Source organism: Aythya fuligula, chromosome 1 (genome assembly GCF_009819795.1).
Source record: "Aythya fuligula isolate bAytFul2 chromosome 1, bAytFul2.pri, whole genome shotgun sequence".
NCBI lineage: Eukaryota > Metazoa > Chordata > Aves > Anseriformes > Anatidae > Aythya > Aythya fuligula.
This window is the reverse complement of record NC_045559.1, coordinates 166,566,216-166,583,662: the sequence shown is the minus strand read 5'-3', so window position 1 is coordinate 166,583,662 and position 17,447 is coordinate 166,566,216. Positions and strand designations below refer to the sequence as shown.

The window sequence follows — 17,447 nt, the reverse complement described above, 5'->3', positions numbered from 1 at the left end:
GGACCCTGAGGCTAGTGGTCAGTAGTGCAAAGTTTAGTTGGAGGCCAGTAATAAGAAGAATATCCCAGACATCAGTAAAGGGTCCAGTCCTATTTAACATCTTCACTAGTGATCTGGATGTTGGGTGATCTGCAAAATACTAATGTGGCCTAAGCAGCTGGGTTCCTGATCATAGTATATCAGGAGAAAACAGCTTCAGTAAATTCCCACCTTGCAATGGCTTTAGCATCTGCCATGTTTTCTAACAATCTGTTAGGTTTTAAAAAGTATCTCAGTTGCAAATGACTCTGTCTTGGAGTCTAGAAAAAAAATACTGTAAACTTTCACAATTTTCATTGTCCTGAGTCACATATGTTTACTTAACTTTTATCCCCTCTACCCCTTGTTAGGGCTAGCCTAGCCTCATGAAAAGAAGCAGGCCTGTGCAGAGATTTCCTACTTTACAGGCTGGAGGTAAAACACCAAGTTAAATATTTATTGAAAAAGTAGGATGAATATAATGAAATGAATTGAACTGCACATTCACTGAGCTGTATGGGATTCCCACATAGGAAATATGAATTTGTGCACCAAAGTACAAAAGATCAGAGCAGGGCACTGAATTACTAATAAGCCTTAATGATTCTGCTAAGAGAAAATGCCACAGATAGTTTACTATATGATGCATGAAAGGCAAAGGAGCAGAACTCTTGGAGGAGGCTGTAATCAGCCACTCAGTGAAGTTTTGCAGGTGGTTATATGGATGTAATACATTGCTAATTCTCTTGTGCCAGACACTGAACTGCTATTAAGGTCTTTGTGGAATTATTAACCCATGACTCTCTGAGGTCATTACACAACAAATATATCCATGTGAGTGACTAAGTACAAGACAATTTTTGAGAACCTTTCATGTGCACATGCTAATTTGGTTTGGATTTTGCTATTTTCTTGAAAATGAAGGTTCAGCAAGCTAACCTTTCTGATATTCACTTTGCAATAATGCACAATAGTCGTAAGGGACATATTAAACAAAAGCAGCTGCTACTTAGAATAGGCTCAATATTGATCTAAATAACAAAAGATTAATTTCAGCTTTCTTTCATTAAAGAACCTGAAAACAAAATATTCCCCTGTACGTAGCCCGATACCTGTATTGGCCAGCTCTCTGTGTTTCCCATTCAAATTAAAAAGGAAAAACACTGCTAAGAAAATAATCCAGCTTGTAATAAATAAAATAATCCATACATTACTAAACTAATCAAATTATTGTAAAACAGGTGGAACTGAATGAACATAACTGAATGAATATAAATTATAACATTGTTTTTAAACTAATCTAGATGTCATTACTCTCAAAAAACAAACAAACAAACAAAAAATAGTGATTTATCTGAAAATCCAAAAAGTGAATTTGCGTGTGTGTGAAGGGACAAAACAGTAACTGTATACATATATGCAGTCTTTAAAAAATATTTAGTAGACTCTATTTCTATGAATGGTTAAACAGAATTTCTATTTTGTGGAAGTCATTTAACATTCTATCTGTACAATCAAGATTTTGTATACAAAATCTGACATTTGGTGATTGATTATAAATTATCTCATAAAGGACACAAACACAAATTCATATTTTTACGTCGTACTACCTCTCAAACAAACATTAAAAGGGAATACATTTAAACATCAATGACAAAGCTAAATAGGAAAAAAGAAAGAAAAAGAATTAATAAAGATGACACTTTTCAAACAACTCTAATGTTAAAGACATTAATTTGTTCCTACTTTAAAAAGTCATTCTTTTGAATTATTTCTACAGCTTATTAATTATTAGTCAGTAACTCAATAATATTTGACCATTTGTTTACTTCTTTTGGTACCAAAATTATGAAATAAGAACTACAGGTGGAGCTTTAGCACAAACCTCCCAAATGCTCCAGTATTTTTTTAAATATTCCACCTAGCCTTTTTCAAATACACTATCAAAAAGTCAGCCCTGGCTACTGCTGATCATTTGCCCAGGTCAGACCTGCTAATTGGGTTCCTGAATCCCATCCCCATCCTTCAACTTTTACCTTTGCCTAGTTTAAATGGTTTCCTTGCTGGCTTCCAAACTCCACTTAGAGAACATTGGATAGGAAGTCCAGCCTCCTAACTCAACACAGAGATAGCCAAAAATAGTAATTCCAATTGTACTGAGTACAGGTGTCAAGGTGTTAGCAGCAGGGGTGGGGATGCATCATGGGTGGCCTTGGTGAAAAATGACCCATGCCAGACAGAACTGATTCCAGAGGGCTCCAACAGCCTTAGCAGGGCATGAATACAGGTAAGATGGTGGTGCCTTGGGGAAAATGTATTTAAGAAGGGAAGAAAAAAAATAATGTTACACGGGCAGAGCAAGGAGACAAAAAGGAGCACAAGAAAAACAGCAGAGGCAACACAGAAGTAAAAGAACAAGGAGGTGCTCCACGGCACTGGAGACAATATCCATGCTCTGGAGGACCCCACGGTGAAGCAGATGGACATTTTCTGAAGCAACTGTGACCTGTGGAGAAAGCCTGCACTGGAGCAGCTGAATATTATCAGAAGGACTGAGAGAGCCCATGATGGAACACAGGAAATGTTTGAAAAGGGAAAAGTTGCAGAGAAGAAATGTTATGGACTGACAATATGCATCCCCCCATTCACTATGCTGCCTGGGGGTGGGGTTAGAGGAATCAGGAATGAAGGAATGAAGTTGAACATGGGAAAAGGGGGAGGAGAGATGTTGCTCCAAAATTGTCTTTGTTCCTCACTACCCAAATATATTTTTATTGGCAATAAATAAAATACATTTTCTCTGAGGTAAGTATGGTTTGCCTATGATGACGATTGGTAAGTGATCTCCCTGTCTTTATCTTTACCTGAAAGCTTTCTCAACCTATTTTTGCCCATCTGGCTTGCCAAGGAGACGGGTGGCTATGTGACTGTTAACTAAGGCTAACATACCATAGCTTTGCATAAGTAACTTCCAGTTCCTAGCATCCCCTTTCTCCTTTCCTTGTTGTACAATGCCTAAACTTAGATGGAATCTGTAAAGAATTACAAAAACAGAAATAAACAAATAAAAAATAAATAGAAATAATAGCAATAGAAATAATTAATAGTGATAATAATAATAATGCATTGCTGTTCCTCTGTTAAAAGAACAAGACAGATATGTATAAATGGGAAATAATGTCCTGCAGCATTTCTCAGTGCTCTTTCACTGTTCCTCAGGAGAAGAAAAAAAAAATCTCAAGTAAAAGAAAAGTAAAAGCTGCTTTGAAAAGGCACTTAAAATAGTACTATTTTTAAAAGTTAAGATTTAATGATAACTTTTTTGTCACCTATCATAGATCAATAATAGTTTGTGATACCTGATATAAATAACAGCAACAGGTAGAAATATAAAGGTCACTGAAACATATCATTGCAGATGTGATGATCAGTAAAGGTCAGAACTCCCTTCTCCTTAGTTCCTCGGTGGCCCCATGTGAATGCTCTGCTTCCCTGTGTGTGCAAGTTCATTAATTTGACACTTAGTGTACTGCTCTGATGTTCTACCATTTAAAATCAGTCTGAATAAAAGTAAAGGGATGGTCCTTTTGCTGTGAAAGGTGCAGTTAAAAAGAACACAGGTAATATTCTTTTTTCATTTGAAAATGTTCTACATGTCACACACACATTCAAGTGATCATTTATTAACTAAGAATCAGAGTCATAGAATCTCTTGGGTTGGAAGGGAACTTTAAGATCACCCAGTTCCAAAACCCCTGACGGGGTGCCACCCACTAGATCAGTTGGCTCAGGGCCTCATCTAACCTGGTCTTGAACAGGTGTTGGGCATCCACAGCTTCTTGAGGCAAACTTTTCCAGTGCCTCACCACCCTCTGAGTGCAGAATTTCTTCCTAACACCTAAGCTAAATCCTTCTTCCAATTTAAAACTATTTCCCCTTGTCCTGTCACTATCTGCCCATATAAGAAGTCACTCTACATCTCTTTTACAGGTCCAGTGCAAGGTCACAATGAGGTCTCCCTAGAGCTGCCTTCTCTTCTCCATGCTGAAAATTTCCAAGCTTTTTCAGCCTTTCTTCATAGAAGAAGTTTTCCAGCCCTCTGGTCAATTTATGGGTCCTCCTCTAGACCCATTCTATCAGACCAACAGACTTCTTGTTCTCGGGGTCCCTGACCTGGATGCAATACTCCAAGTGAGGCCTCACAAGAGGGGGAAAATGACTTCCTCAACCTGCTGGCCATGGCTCTTTTGATGTAGCCCAGGATACAGATGACCTTCTGGGCTGCAAGCACATAATTATGACTATGCGATGTCATGGTAGGAATATGACAGCCTTACAGAAGTCTGGGTAAATGACATCAGACAATCTTCCTTTGTCAACTGATGCAGTCACTCTATCATAGAAGGCCACCAGACTGGACAGACACAAGTTGCCCTTGATGAAGCCACGCTAAGTGTCTTAGATCACATGCTTGTCTTGAATGTGCCTTAACACTGCTTCCATAAGGGTGTGTTCTATGATCTTCCCAGGAACAGAGGTGAGGCTCACTGGTCTGAAGTTCCCAAGGTCCTCCTTTCTACCCTTTTCAAAAATGGGAGTGATGTTTCCCTTTTCCCAGTCACCAGGGACTTCGCCTGACTGCCAGCACTTTTCAAATAGGATGAAGAGTGACTTAATGATTTCATCAGCCAGTTCTCTTAGGACCCTGGGATATATGTCATCAGGCCCCATAGACTTGTAGTTGTTAAGTTGTGTCAGGAGTTCTGACAGCTCTTTGCTTAGAGTGGGAGAGACTTTGCTACCCTCATATACAGTTTCAGGGAAATAAGAGACAGGAAGCCTGACTGCCAGTGAAGACTGAGGCAAAGAAGTTGTTGAGTACCTCAGCCTTCTCCATGTCCATTGTTACCAGTTGTCCCTTCTCATTCATCAGAGATCTTGTCTCTGCTAGTTTGTTGCATGGATCATACATTATTGAAGCTGTATTCCTTTAGAGTAAGAGTTATTAAAGTGGCTTTGACCGTTTGATCTACTCTGGAACTTTTCAATGCCCTTGCAGCTTAGTAAAAGAAACCAATGACAATTAAGTTTCAGTGGCTTACAGGTGATTTCACAACATGAAACTAAATCCTAATTTCGTGGATGTGCAGTAGATCATCTGAGCATGTGACACCATTAACTAAATAATTAAGTAAAGTCTGTTAACATAGTTGTTTGTGGGCTATTAAATTAATAAGCGTCTTGTTTGACTTTTATATTCACTGTCTCTTACAATCAATGCAAAGAATCTGACAATCCCAGAAAGCTGTTCAGCCTACCTATCTCAGAATCTCAGACCTGTACAGTAGGTGGGATATGCACAAGGACTATTGAGATTTTGTCCAATTGTATGTAAACTGAACAATTTTCAACCGGAAGAGATGGGACAGGAAAAACGTAGTAGATTGTTGAATTATGCAATAGCTATGCGATGTGCAATACCATGAAACCCAATAGCTTTAATATGTCATTATATATATATATATTAATTCTAACTTTTATTAACTATTTTTTCGTGTCTTCAATATTTATTTTCTCATTCTATCCCACATCTGCAGCTGTTTTGTTTTGTTGTTGTTGTTCCTTGCCATTTAGTATCAATAAAGTCTGAAGAAAATAATATTTGAGAAATCTGCATTACTCTGTTTCTTCCAGTATTCTCAAGCACTGTTAAAATGCACATACAGACACATACTTTCTTGTGAAACCCACTAAGCAAACGTATAATTCTGGCCAGTATAAAAATAAAAATGCAAACAAAAAATATATGTTTTTTTCCTTAAAAAAAAATAAAATTAAACTCAGCAAAGAGTAAAATTTTTCTGAAACTCTTTTGGCACTATTACAATTTTTTGTCTAATTCTAAAATAAATTGTTGAAGGTGAGGCAAATGCACAAAATTAATCATGATTCTTTCTGATTCATTGTCTCTTTACAAAATATTTACCAGATGGTTTCTGTAAGTGATTTACAGACTAAGTATTTCATGGAAGCTGATCAGTTAAGTGGTCCTTTACTCACTACCCTTCATTTATGTTCAATTGCCTATGGTAGGATTTATTTTCCTCACTTAAGGTATGAACAATATGGAAGTCAGAATCTGAGAAAGTCCTCAGGTTTCCCTTCTAGTTGGTGGAGTAAAATGTGCACTTACAGCGTCATGCTGACCTAGCATAAATGTCTGATATATGTAAGAAAAGTGATATCTTAAAAGTATGTATATCTTCATTTAACCATAAGGCAAGCTGATGAGGATGATTGGCTCCATTGTAGATGTCTACAAAACCTTCCTATACCACTTCTAAATTTTACAGTTCACATCATGTCTTTTTAGCCACATAGCTAAAAGCAAATTTTTTGAAAGTGATAAGCAACTAGTAATACACAATAGTGTAACTGTAAAATGAGTTTTAATAAGTACCGCGTTAAAAAAAAAAAAAAAAAAAAAAAAAAAAAAATGAAAGTTATAGCAGAGAAACTTAGATTCTGAACACATTTAGAATTTCTGGTTTAATGCAGTCTGACTGGTTTGACAAAAATCAAATTTCTGCTTACTTTCTGTGTGAATGTAGTTGCATTTAGACAAAGCAGTTCTCATGGGCCAATGTTTGGTTGAAGCAAGGTGTAAAGTGCATAAACAATGTATCTTGTCACTATTTTAGATGGTTATTAAACTCAATTGGTTAACTAGAACTGACATATACAACGTATACAAGTCAGATGAGTCATCTGACAATTTTTTCTGAATTAGTTTATACTGACCATACACACTGAAATTTCATGTCTATTTTCTTATGTATTTGATATAAATATTAAACAAAGGGAAAATAGAAAAGCAAAAGGAATATAGAAAATTATACATAATTGACATTTAAAATGAATGTAAGATCCACAAGATATGAAAGTGTGGACAACTGTGTCTACATTTATTTTAAAAGACACCCTCTATTACAATATGCTAAAAGTTTTTTACAACTGTGTGTCAGTTATTTATCCTTCTAAAAAATGTTTCAACTTTATAAGAATACCCTACTCACTTGCCATTTAACGCTGCTACTCCAACAGTGCTTCTGGCAATTGACATACTTGCCACAAATGTCCACTGCTGACTTTGAGGGTCCCACCTCTCAACTGTATTCAAATAGCTCCAACCATCATGGCCTCCTACTGCATAAATAGGCCCTTCAAGAACTGTAACTCCTAAAATGAAGGAGAGAGTGAGAGAAGGTAAAAGTATTCTTTTTCTAGCAATAATAATAATCAAAAAATGTTTTCCATAGCAGCTATGCATAAACTTGCATATTCAAAGTAAAAATGGAAACACCAATTTCAATTTTTATTAATTAAGAATTAACAAATAAGAATAAAATGAATGCCAATCAACAGGGCTTTATGAAGGTCTTCTCAAACAAACAATTTCATTCTTTGAGAAGATCATTTGCTTCATAGAATAAACAGTCAATGATGTGAAAGTCTTAGATTTCTGTAACTTGTTTGACATTGTAAACTGCTTCATCATTTTTCCTTATGAAAACTTTCCTTAGGAAAATAAATGACAACTACAGAGAATGGGAAACTTCACAGGACAATAATGTTGGATATATAAGGGTTATTTTATCTAGTGAAGAAAGGAGAAAAAAAGCAAAGTATGAAAGCTGAAGTAGGAAAAAATAAATAACAAAGAGACAAATTTTTAACTAGAGCTGTTTAAAATCAACAGTTCAAAGCAACTGATGAATTCTCATGGTATCTTCAGTTAAGCTTAGAAGGCTCTGGTAAATATGACAGAGCTAAGCAGCATTTGTTACAATACAGTGAGCTTAGGAACCCCCCCAGGGATATTCAGCATTCTGTGAATCCCCAGTCCCAAATAAGTATTATTCTGGAAATCTTAGGCTAAATTCCATTCTACTCATAAGCCAGTGTGTTTTTATTTATTTATCTATTTTATTTATTTATTTATATTTTTTTATTTTGCTCCATTTCACATAATTTGAACTCCTTATAAAGTGAGAAAACAGTAGATTATTAAAGTTTCAGAGAATGGAAAACATATTAACATATTGTGGAAAAAAGAATATGTTTTTTTAAAAAAAAAAGTTAAAAAAAAATAAGTAAAGCTTCCTTTTTTTAAGTAGAACTGTTTTTTTCTACTTCAGAACAGACATTAATTCAAAGGTTAATTTGTACATCTGTATATATATTATTTATATAACACAGTTTAAAAGTATATTTATTAATGAGCTTGAATAACTGTCATCCTGATGTTCACAGTAACTTATTCCTGTAGTTTCTTTTTAAAATAGACAAGTACTTAAAAAAACCTACTATCTATTACTGAAACATTACTATTTATAAAGTGTGAATCAAGTCTTTTTCTGTAGAATCTTCAGTGATCTCATTCTCCAATTTCATATGGTCCGAGCGGTCTTCTTGAAAAAATATTTTAGTTCAACATTTCATCTATAATTTTACCAGAATATTAAAACATATATTTAATTTTATTTATGATGTATATAGCTCAATATCTCATCTCAGAAAGCAAGCAGCAGCAATCATGTAAGATATATTTGTGATTGTACAGAAAAACAGGAGAAGATATTCTGCAGTTGTTGATTTTTTTCTTCTTACCCTAATCATTGAATTATCTATGTTGGATAAGACCTTCAAGATCATCAAGCCCAACCATTAACCTGACCTACTGAGTAACAACACTAAACTTTGTCCCTTAGTGCCACATCTACAAGTCACTTGAATACCTCTGGGGTGGGGACTCCACCACTTCCCTGGGCAACCTGTTCCAATGCATGGCAACTCTCTCTGTGAAGAAATTCTTCTCAATGTCCAATCTAAACCTCCCCTGATGCAACTTGACAACATTTCCTTACATCCAATCGCTTGTCACCTGAGAAAATATGAGCCAGCAGTGTGCTCAAGTGGCCAAGAAGGCCAACGGCATCCTGGCTTGTATCAGGAACAGTGTGACCAGCAGGGCTAGGGAGGTGATCGTCCCCCTGTACTCAGCTCTGGTGAGGCCGCACCTCGAGTACTGTGTTCAGTTTTGGGCCCCTTGCTACAAGAAGGACATGGAGGTGCTTGAGCGGGTCCAGAGAAGGGCGACGAAGCTGGTGAGGGGCCTGGAGAACAAGTCCTACGAGGAGCGGCTGAGGGAGCTGGGCTTGTTCAGCCTGGAGAAGAGGAGGCTCAGGGGTGACCTTATCGCTCTCTACAGGTACCTTAAAGGAGGCTGTAGTGAGGTGGGGGTTGGCCTGTTCTCCCACGTGCCTGGTGACAGGACGAGGGGGAATGGGCTTAAGTTGAGCCAGGGGAGTTTTAGGTTAGATGTTAGGAAGAACTTCTTCACTGAAAGGGTTGTGAGGCATTGGAACAGGCTGCCCAGGGAAGTGATGGAGTCACCATCCCTGGAAGTCTTCAAAAGATGTTTAGATGTAGAGCTTAGGGATATGGTTTAGTGGGGACTGCTAGTGTTAGGTCAGAGGTTGGACTCGATGATCTTGAGGTCTCTTCCAACCTAGAAATTCTGTGATTCTGTGACTCTGTGATTCTGTAAAAGAGACCAACACCCTCATCACTGCAACCTCCTCTCAGGTAGTTGTAGAGAGTGATGAAGTCTTCCTTCAGCCTCCTCTTCTCCAGACTAAACAACCTCAGTTCCCTCAGCCTCGTAACATCTGTTTTCTATTCCCTTCAGCTTCATTGCTCACCTCTGCACACACTCAAGCAGCTCAATATCCTTCTTGTAGTGAGGGGCCCAAAACTGAACACACTGCTCAAAGTGTGGTCTTACCATTGCCACCTAGAAGGGGACAATGATTTCCCTGGTTCTGCTGGCCACACTACTTCTGATACCAATCAGAATGCCATTAGCCTTCTTGTCCACCTGGGCACGCTGCTGGCTCATGATCAGTTAGCTGTTGACCAGCTCTCCCAGGTCTTTTTCTAATGAGGAACTTTCCAGCCTCTCTTCACCAAGCCTATACTGCTGGATGGGGTTATTCTTACCCAAGTGCAGGACCCAGCACTTACCCTTGTTGAATGTCATGCAATTGGACACAGGCACATCCATCAAGGCTATCCAGATCTCTTTGCAAAGCCTTCCTAGCCTTCCTAGCCTGAGTTAGTCCCAGCTAACTCAGTATCATCTGTAAACTTACTATGGTTGCACTTGATCCACTCATCCAAATCACTGAAAAAAATGTTGAACAAACTTGGCACTAAGACTGACCCGTGGGGGACGCTACTGGTGACTGGTTGCCAACTGGATTTAATTTCATTCACCATGACTCTTTGAGTCCAGCCATCCAGCCTGTTCTTCATCTAGTGAACCATATACCTTTCCAAGACATGAGCAGCCTGTTTATTCAGAAGAATATTGTTGTAGATGGTGTCAAACATTTTAATAAAATCAAGATAAGCAATATCTACAGCTTTCCCCTCATCTACTAAGTAGGTCATCTTGTCATAGAAGATAAGGTTAGTCAGGCAGAAGTTTCTTTTCATAAACACAGGCTGGGTGCTCAGTTTTCCCTAAAAGTCATAAACATTCCCAGATGATGAACAACAAAGATTAAATCATCCAAAAAAATATTTGCTACAGTTTATTATAACAATGCTGTACTGGGTCTAGCTGGAATGTTAACTTTCCCTGCAGAAGCCCATACAGTGCTGTGCTCTGCACTTGTAGCTGGAACAGCAGTGTTATCACTCCAGTGTTGTGTCTACTGCTGAGCAGTGTTGGCACAGCATCGGGCCTCTCTCTAACCCTTCTAGGGGGTGGGCAAAAAAGTGAGAAGAGAAACATCACCAGGGCAGCTGACCTAAACCAACCAAAGGGATATTCCATACCATATGATGTCACACTCAGCAATGAAAGGTGGAAACAGGAAGAAGAGGGGAGGGGTGGGCTCTCATTGTGAAAACGTTGGTCCTCCTCCCGAACATCAGCTACATGCGTTGAGGCCCTGCTTCAAGGACGTGGTCAATCATAGCTCATTTGTGGGAAGTAGAGAGTAATTTCTTTCCTCTGAACTTCCACATACCCTTCATTTGTTTTATTTGTTTGTTTTCCTCCTTTTTTTTTTTTTTTTGTCTTTTCCCCCTCCCTTTTCCCTTTCCCTTTTTATTTCCCTTTAGTTAAATTGTTTAGTTCATAATAATCTTTATTTAATTATTATAATTATTTCCCTTTAATTAAATTATCCTTATCTCAACCCATGAGTTGTTCTTTGCTTTACTTCTCCCCCTCCTCATCTGAGGAGGGGGAGTGAGAGAGCAGTTGTGGTGTTTAGCTGCCCAGCAGAGTAAAACCACCACAGCAAGCATTATATGGAAAATAGTCTTCACTGACTTCTCCATGATTAGAACTTTACTGGGTTTATGCACATAAAACCCTGTAAGATGCACAATTCCTTCAGATTTTTTCCCAATGTCTATTACTTTGCATTTACCACCTGCTATTGTGTTACCAATTCAACTGTTTTTCAAAGCTCATTAGAGTATTCTCTTAACTTCTCTGATCTTGTTGAATAACATCTACATATTTTGCTATCATGTACATTTCCATGTAAGCTAATCTTACACTGACAGAGGGCAGTGTTGCAATTTTATGTTATAACAAAATAAAAATGCTGATTTGGTGTGAGATATATGTCCTGCTCCTCTGCCAAATATATATATATATAGTTACTGCTACACAGACGAAGAAATCAGAAAGTTTAATTTGCTTAAAAAAATTACGTGGTGCAATAACAAATTTTCCTTTTTTGCCAGTTTGCATTGCTTCTGTAATAGGAAAAATTACTGTCAAAACTGTAGATAAATTATTCCTTCCATTCTTTCTAAAAGTAATCTTCTCTGTTGCTGTCTTATAGCATGTACAAACTTGCTGTGAGTTTTCATATTTAAGGTTCCTTCTTTACAGAATATCAAATGCAGTCGTATCCTTACATTTGCTCCATAACAAATGAGCCATTATGGCTCCTTGTGTTTTAAAATATTAGACAGATTCTGCAAGATCAAATTTCATTCTGTTTTGTTTGTATTACATGTGAGGGCAAATAATTATTTTGCATTACTTAAATAAAATATACTGATGTTTAAAGCTAATAAGCAAATATATTAAAAAACAAAAACAAAAACAAAAAACCAACATGGTGCTGCATTCCATTAGTTCCATAAAGTATTATCATGCTTGTTTAAAATGATTTGTGTCCTTTTAAAATTTTGTTTTGATATCTGAAGATATTTGAGAAGCAAAATTGCAAAATGGTACAGATTGAGAAACCTGTAGTCACAGCTGGTACCAACTAACTCTAATACACCCATGAAAATTAATGGATGTAGATGTGTTTGCAAAGAATGTAAACCACATGGAGAGGCAGAAAGAATTACACAAGAAACATTAGAAATCTGGAAAACCTGCTGAAAAATCAATGAGAGACGTAGGCTTTATCAACATATTATTTCCCATCATAGTGTATAAGTACCCATATAAAGAGATTTTATGATTTCTGCTACAAGAGATCTAATGACTGGAAATAGTTACCTGTTAAATTCAGGCTTAGGATAATATTCCATATTTTAACCAGTGAGGATATAGGATTTTTGGAATTGTGAACACAACAATGTGATAGTTTCTGTGTTGCTTGAACTTTTCATATCTACACTGATAGGATTTAGAAAGACATGTTCAAAGTCTTTGAGAAAGTGAAATGACTGGGTGAAATTCAGTGGTCCTTTTGCAGAAAATCTACTGACAGACTCACAGTCTACTGTGATCTACAGCAGTAGGTTCAAGCCATAAGATATATTATCCAGTCTAAACTTGCTAAATTTGGGCACGAATATCGCACTCTCATTGGCTGTTGGGCTAGATGATCTTAGAGGTCTTTTCCAACCTGAATGATTCTATGATTCTGTGGTGATTCTATGTTATGGGGAATAATGATAAACTTCTGAAGGCTGGTCTAGACAAACCTGTCAAACTGACAATTGCAGGAGGCCTACTGATGAAAGCAATATAGATATAGAACATAAATTCATGTTCTAGTGAGTGAGATAGTTTGCAGGACAGTCATCTCCATGGGAAAAACAGCTAGATCTCTGCAATGCATCTAACTGCATAATAGTTTTTCTTTCATGTTGTTTAATAGCAAATCTACTGTTTCTCTTTTACCCTTCATGCATGCACCCTCTTTCCAACTCCAGTGGGCTGATAAATAATTCTTTTTATATTCCATCCATTCTTTGTCTATTGCTTAACACAGATTACATATCAGAGACATTTTGGTGTTGGGGGCACACCCAACATCACCTACTGAGTACTCATTATTATTCAAATATACCAGATACCTTTTGGTGATATTGTCTGTCAAATAACACTGACAAATAACAATAAACTGTTTGGCTATTTGTTCTTAGTTTCTTGATCATCCATACCTCTTTCCAACAGTTTTCTGTTGATTTTTGGCAATCCCTGCACAGCTCTTTGGACCATAATAATAATAATAATAATAACAGTAAAAAAGGCACAACTAGACAAAGTATCAAAATAATAGAATAATATGAAGTTTGATTATTTTGCTGGATTCACATTACAGTGGAGACCCTCACTTATTAGTCTGTGATGAGCATTCTTCCTTTTTCTTACTTGCATAGCTCTGTATTGTATGAAATTAAAAACATTCAGGGAGCCATCTGGCACTTAGTTACCATAGTTATCCGTGTCCTATCATTCCTCTCACTTTTTCTCTTTTCCATTTTGTATTAACATGACCCATAATAAGAATAGTCCTTGCAGAAGAATCTGTGGAGATTTATCCCAGAGCTTTACAGCCACCCTGAAAGAGAGGAGACCACATCTTCAGTGCAGCCCTTTCCTGATTTTGGAACCTAGATACCCATCTTCCTGCCCAACTTATTAAGTTAATTGATAATACAGGCAAACTTAGTGACTCGCAGCGGCAATTCCAATGCTTTCGAAGAATAAAATTGTACGTACATCCCACATGTCTGAGTCAAAGAAAATTAGTCAAAGAAAATAAAAAATGCCCACCTTGCAATACTGGTAAATTATGTACACTTGAGACTGTACAACATTCTGGGAGTTGCCAAGGTCATACAAGAATAGAATCACTGCGGTTGGAAAAGACCTCTAAGATCATCTGGTCCAACTGTCCCCCTACCACCAATATTATCCACTAAACCATGTCCCCAAATACCACATCCAACCTTTCCTTAAACACCCCCAGGGATGGTGACTCCACCACCTCCCTAGGCAAACCATTCCAATGCCTAGCCACTCTTTCTGAGAAAAAAATTCTTCTAATTTCCAAGTTGAACCTCCTGTACTGCAATTTGAGGAGTGCAATTCCCTATTGTCCTATCACTAGTCATCTGTGAGAAGACTACAACCTCCAACTCCCCATAACTTCCTTTCAGGTAATGTTCTGATCAAAATTTACACCAGCCTTTTTAATATATATATTTTTTTAATTATGCTTTTGGTCATGCATTCTCAATAATTACTCTCAAAATATAGCTTTCTAAACTGTTGCAGAATGTGCTGAATGTAACAATGTACAAATTTTGGTTATTAATGGGATAGGATACCTAGATAAATACCTAAATACCTAGATACTGTGATAAATACCTAGAACTTATAAAATTAGAGTTGAGAGAAAAGTTGTAATTGCTTAATTTATGCCTTCATTCCTTTAAACAACTAATAACTTCCTTTATGAGGCGTCTATAAAATACATGGCTTCAAACACAATAAAAATATTTTTTTGGAAAAACTTTCAAATTATTTTAATCAAATCAAATAAAGTTGTCAGGCTGTTGCTTTTCTGATGCAGTGCCAACTAAAAGCTTTCATTTCCTCTTCACTATTAAATATTCTTAATAAAAAATCACAATATTGCATATACAGCTTTTGAAATGGAAAAAAATCTCTTCTTATATATTTGAGACACCCATGTCTGTGTGACTGAAAAGGCAGACAAAAATAACAAGCAGAACTCATTGCATATACAAGCAGACAAATTGCCACCAACCAGTTTTGTTTTTGTTTTTTAAAAGAAATGCAGTTGGATTTAGTATTATTAATATTCTTATTATTATTCCCTTTCTAGGTACTCATACTATACAGTTCTTTTGCTTTATCTTTTTGTTTGTTTGTTTGTTTTTCAATTATTACAATTATTAATATTAATAACACATATTGAAAAGTGAAGACATGGAAATCTATAACTAAAAAATAAATAATTTTGTATTTTTTCTAAGCTATGCTATGAAAACCTATTATTTTACTCAACCAGTATTTACTCAGAGCTCTGTCCTTAGAGCGCAAGTGTCTCCCTGACACACTTTCTGAAACTGAAGTTGATGACGCTAATTCTGTTTTTCTGATTTCTATTAAGTGGAGTAATATCCAGAAAGAGACCAGCTATAACATACACTCTCCTGCCTGCCACGATAGTGGTAGAAAACAGGAGAAATATTGACTGTAATATGTTCAGTTTTCTGGTTAAAGGAAATAAATAAATAAATAAGAAAATAAATAAATAAATAAATAAATAAGAAAAAAGAAAAAAAAAGAAAAAAAGAAAAAAAGAAAGAAAAAAAAAAAGAAGAAGAAGAAAAAATAAGATTAAGAAGTTACATTTTGAAAGCCTGGACTAAGTAACTAAGTAACTAAGTAGGCAAATTTCCTTTTCTCCTACATGCAGCAGCAGCTTACTCATTATCAGGCACTTTCACAATTTCAGATTACTTTTCAATGCAAAAATCATACAGGAATATTAAAATCATACCAATCTAATCTTAAAAATAGTGTTCTGAAAAATGAAAAGAACTTTAAAGGTCACTGAAAGAACTCTGTGTGTTTTCTCCCTAAATCTCCCTGCTTCTTCTGTTGCCACCATCATCCTTTCCACTCCTTTTATTTCACAGAATCAGAATCACAGAATTTCTAGGTTGGAAGAGACTTCGACTCCCTTCTCTCATCTTTCTGTCATCCATATCAGCTAAAGGATCTATCCATCCATTTTTGGAGAATGGCGCATTGCTTTGTAAGATACAAAATTCATTCTGGGAGAATTAAACTGTAATACTGAAAAAATGTAATAATAATAAAAACAAACAAACAAAAAAACTTCCAATCTTCTTTTAAACTGATGAAATGGTTTTGATTTCAAATATTGTAAGTAGGCGATGAGGCCCCTCAAATTTTGCAAAGTCAGCTTCACAGATTTAGTAAGACATATGCTTTTTATTTGTTCCATGCTTTATTGTAACTATAGAAAAATGAAAATTATAAATAAATACATCTCAAAGATTGTTAAATGAGATGAGTCTTTTTAATCTTAGTATGGAACTGCTTAAATAAAACCATAAGAGTGAAATGAAGTAATGCAGAAATGGAAATCCTGATATGGTTGATGACATTCATTAAATAAAAAGGAATTGGTTCATTGCATCAGCAGCAGCTGAATGTAGATTCAACAGTTTTCTTAGTAATGGAATAGTTATTTAAGCATGGATGATAAGCCTGTGCTACAAGCCCTAAGGATTTATAAAATATGTTTAGCAATTGTCTTCATCAAACAACTGCTGTAGTTATTTAAATATGGTGTTAAAACTGACAAAAATATAATCATTTGGCAGTGTTCTATTCTGTGTTGTATTGTCATATGATCAGGCATCAGGCTTATAAGAAAACTGACTGAAGCCTGAGAAACAAGATATTTGATGGGCTGGAATCCTGTTCCCATTGTCCTATGACAGTTTCAAATTCCCAGATCCACTTGAAGTATATCTGTTACAGAGTGGTCAAAGTTGGCAGGCATATCTGGAGATTGCCTGGACCATGCTGCTCAAAGCATGGTCACCTAGAGCCAGTTGCCCAAGACCACATCCAGAAGGCTTTTGAATATCTCCAAAAAATACTCATACAGCCTCTCAGGGAAGCCTGTGCCAGTGCCTTGCAGTAAAACAAACAAAACACCTTATATTTAGATTATTTTTCCTGTATTTCACATTGTATTTCACTCAATACCACTGAGGACACCCTGTCTTCATTTTCTTTAGTCCCTTCCATCAAGTATTTTTGTACATTGATAAGAACCCCATGAGCCTTCTCCAGGCTAAGCAGCCTGAGCTCCCTCAGACTCTCCTTGCATGTGGGATGCTCCAGCTTCTTAATATTTTAGTGGCCTTTCAATGGCTTCACTCCAGTATGTCCAAATCTCTCTTGTACTGGGGAGACTAGAACTGGTCACAGTATGCCAGGTGTGTCTCACCAGTGGTAAGTAGTAGGAGAAGATCGTCTCCCTTATTCTATTGACTACACTCTTCCCAAAGCATCACAG

At 36.5% G+C, this 17,447-nt stretch overlaps 1 protein-coding gene across 1 annotated transcript in view; it reads right to left on the bottom strand.

The window, feature by feature from the left end:
• Positions 1 to 17,447, bottom strand: part of KLHL1 (kelch like family member 1) — a 234,593-nt gene that overhangs the window by 19,117 nt on the left and 198,029 nt on the right. Inside the window, exon 8 of the mRNA XM_032208096.1 lies at positions 7,095 to 7,257. Within this exon, the coding sequence (XP_032063987.1) occupies positions 7,095 to 7,257 (163 nt within the window). The remainder of the gene's footprint in view (positions 1 to 7,094; positions 7,258 to 17,447) is intronic.